General features: G+C 37.7%; 1 protein-coding gene across 1 annotated transcript in view; it reads left to right on the top strand.

The window, feature by feature from the left end:
* Window positions 1–2,710, top strand: part of LOC102676943 — a 165,154-nt gene that overhangs the window by 91,308 nt on the left and 71,136 nt on the right. The window contains exon 2 of the mRNA XM_031509399.1: window positions 459–667. Within this exon, the coding sequence (XP_031365259.1) occupies window positions 459–667 (209 nt within the window). The remainder of the gene's footprint in view (window positions 1–458; window positions 668–2,710) is intronic.

Here is a 2,710-nt window from a genome sequence, read left to right as displayed (position 1 = left end):
AATCCGGGGTAAACGGGGGAACGTCAGCGGAAAATACAGGAAATAGGGGGAGGGGAGGTGGGTGTGTATGTTCTCTAGGAAGAAGGGAGGGATGGGGGGATGAGAACGTGAAAGAAAGTGGTATGTTGATCGAGGGTGTGCGAAGGAGGGAGAGATGGATGAGGAGAGAGAGGGGGTGGTTGGAAAGCGTGAGAGAAGAAAAATTGTACGGTGTGTATGTTTGAAATGGTGTGAAACGTTTACATATGCATGTGGTTTGTGTGTATGTGTGTGTGTATGTGTTGGTTGAGTGGGAGGCGGAATAGGTTAGGGTGGAGGGGAGCGAGAGGAATTGTCATTCGGTGGAATTGCAATTTCTCGCTGACGCGTGCTGTGCAACCTCCGGCGCGAGGAGTAAAAGCGGACTAATGATGCACACTAGACTTAATGCTCCGTTCCTGTTCTCATTTCCCACAAAGGTGCGAGCTGCCTGCGGAATGTCAGCCTAGAAGTAGTTCCGGAGATAGCGGAACGTGGTCAGAAGGTGATTCTCCGCTGCCATTACAATCTCGAGGAGGCGCCCCTTTACTCCCTCAAGTGGTACCGCGGCAGGTACGAGTTCTACCGTTACACACCGAGCGAGGAGCCGTCGACCAAGATCTTCAATGTTACCGGGATTTACGTTGACGTGAGTGTCAATCCATTTTTTTTTTTTTTCGTTTCCTTTTTGCGCGCCTTTGCACGATAATTTAATGGAAAGTATTTGTAATATCTATTACGGTATTTATTGTATGAAATCAGTCAGCTTTCTCGCTTTCTCTCGTGTTTATAATTATTGATTATGAGAAATTATTAAAAAAAAATTTATGGAAATAATATCGTTAATATTAGATTAGATTACAATTGTTATTAGATCATTATCGCACACGAGGCACAGCGTTATGTACAATTTGAATAAATTTAATCAAGCATTATATTACTTGCAATTTACACGTTAAACATATGTAAATACGTACATTACAATTTATAATTAACAGCTCGATTAATCAGCCATCATCATTTAAGACTTTTAATCGATAACACACAAATATCCATTTAATAATGAATTCATTATATACAATTAACCTTTCATCATGTGAATAATCACATCAGTCAAACAGAAGTATCACAAAAGTTTACAATCAAAATTACGAATAATGCAATTCCCATTATATATACACGCAAATCGTCAAAGAAGAAACATTCTTGGATTACATTACATTCAACAAGAAATTACAGACAATACAACTCTATAAAAATAAAATAAAATAAAATAAAATCTACAAGCAAATTTCAAATTCCTTTTCCATAAAACTTATCATAAATCAATCGTGAAAAGGGGATTTCGCCAAAATAAGCGAATCAATCCTTTGTTTTCGATGAGAATATTTCGAAGAGGGTTGGGGTGGAGGGTTGTGGTCCGCATCAATCGTCGAAACAACAAACAACGGTGGATGTGACGCGGGATTAACCTTCCGGTTGGCCAGGAACGATCCAAATATGTGGTTTCATCGCACAAGCGTGCCGTGCGACGCTTGTTAACAGCATCCTTGACCGCTGTAATCGCCGTAAAACAGGCGGCTTTTATCATCGTTCGAACATTTCCGCGCGATCCCGATGTTTGCACGCGTTTCCGGTTCCCATTTTGGTTCCGCGCAGGCCGCCGCCATCATGGCGCTGCTCATACGCGGCTGAAAACCAACCATCTCTCCTCTGTTGTTGTTTTCGTTGTTCCCGTTATTTTGCTCGTCGAACGAACAATGGCGAATATGGAATGGTATCGTCGCTTTTACGTTTATCGGCCAGACGCATATGCATCTGTTCTCCGTAATTCAGAGCGTTTTGTACTCATGTGTGCGCTTGTGTGTTGAAAGATGATTCGTATTCACAAGTTAATTTTATACAGATATAGTATAGATTGGCAATGATTCACGAGGATTTATGTGTTTAGTTGTTTCGTTTATTTAAAAGTTTATTTATCTTTAATAGTGAATATTTGATATTGTTGTCAATAAAAAATGATAGATATCCAGAGATTATTTATTCATTAGAATAGGTAATATGCATCACGTTGAATATTTTGTTGAATATAGATTGGATATTGGGATATGATATCTTTTTTTTCATCTTCAAAATTTGTAAATTTGTAATTTTTTAAAAATTTCTTAACATCTTCCAAGCGTTTAATTTGGCTATATATTATATTTTTTTTTAATTACACTAAAATTAGATATTCTTCATTTTTTTTTTTAATTTTAAAGTTCATTCGGTATTCCTTTTGAGGGAATATATATTCTAACAGATCTAGTTACAAAAGTAGCTATGACAGTAATTGAAAATTCGTATCTCAATACGAGCATATACATCTACGAATTTCGCTGTCGTTGAATATCTCTCTGTTAATTTGTAAAAACCTTAATTCGCGATGGCCATTTCGCATGGCTGCAAAAGGTTTGAACGAAAAACATTGTTCGACACGTGAAGGAAATATATATACCCACATCGTACGTTCATTTTAACGGTATCAGCGAGTTTTGAACTTTTTTACTTACGCACTCTATCATACATCGTGACGAGAGCTTTTGTATTTTCGTTTTTTCTTTGTCTCTCTCTTTTTTCTTCCTAGTTGGATAACCATTTTTCTCTTTTGAGCACTTCGAGAGCTGATATAACGAGTTGACGTTATTTTTTT

The sequence above is a fragment of the Apis dorsata genome, unplaced genomic scaffold, assembly GCF_000469605.1.
Source record: "Apis dorsata unplaced genomic scaffold, Apis dorsata 1.3 scaffold_13, whole genome shotgun sequence".
NCBI lineage: Eukaryota > Metazoa > Arthropoda > Insecta > Hymenoptera > Apidae > Apis > Apis dorsata.
The sequence above is the reverse complement of the archived record's forward strand: the minus strand, read 5'-3'. Positions and strand labels throughout refer to the sequence as shown.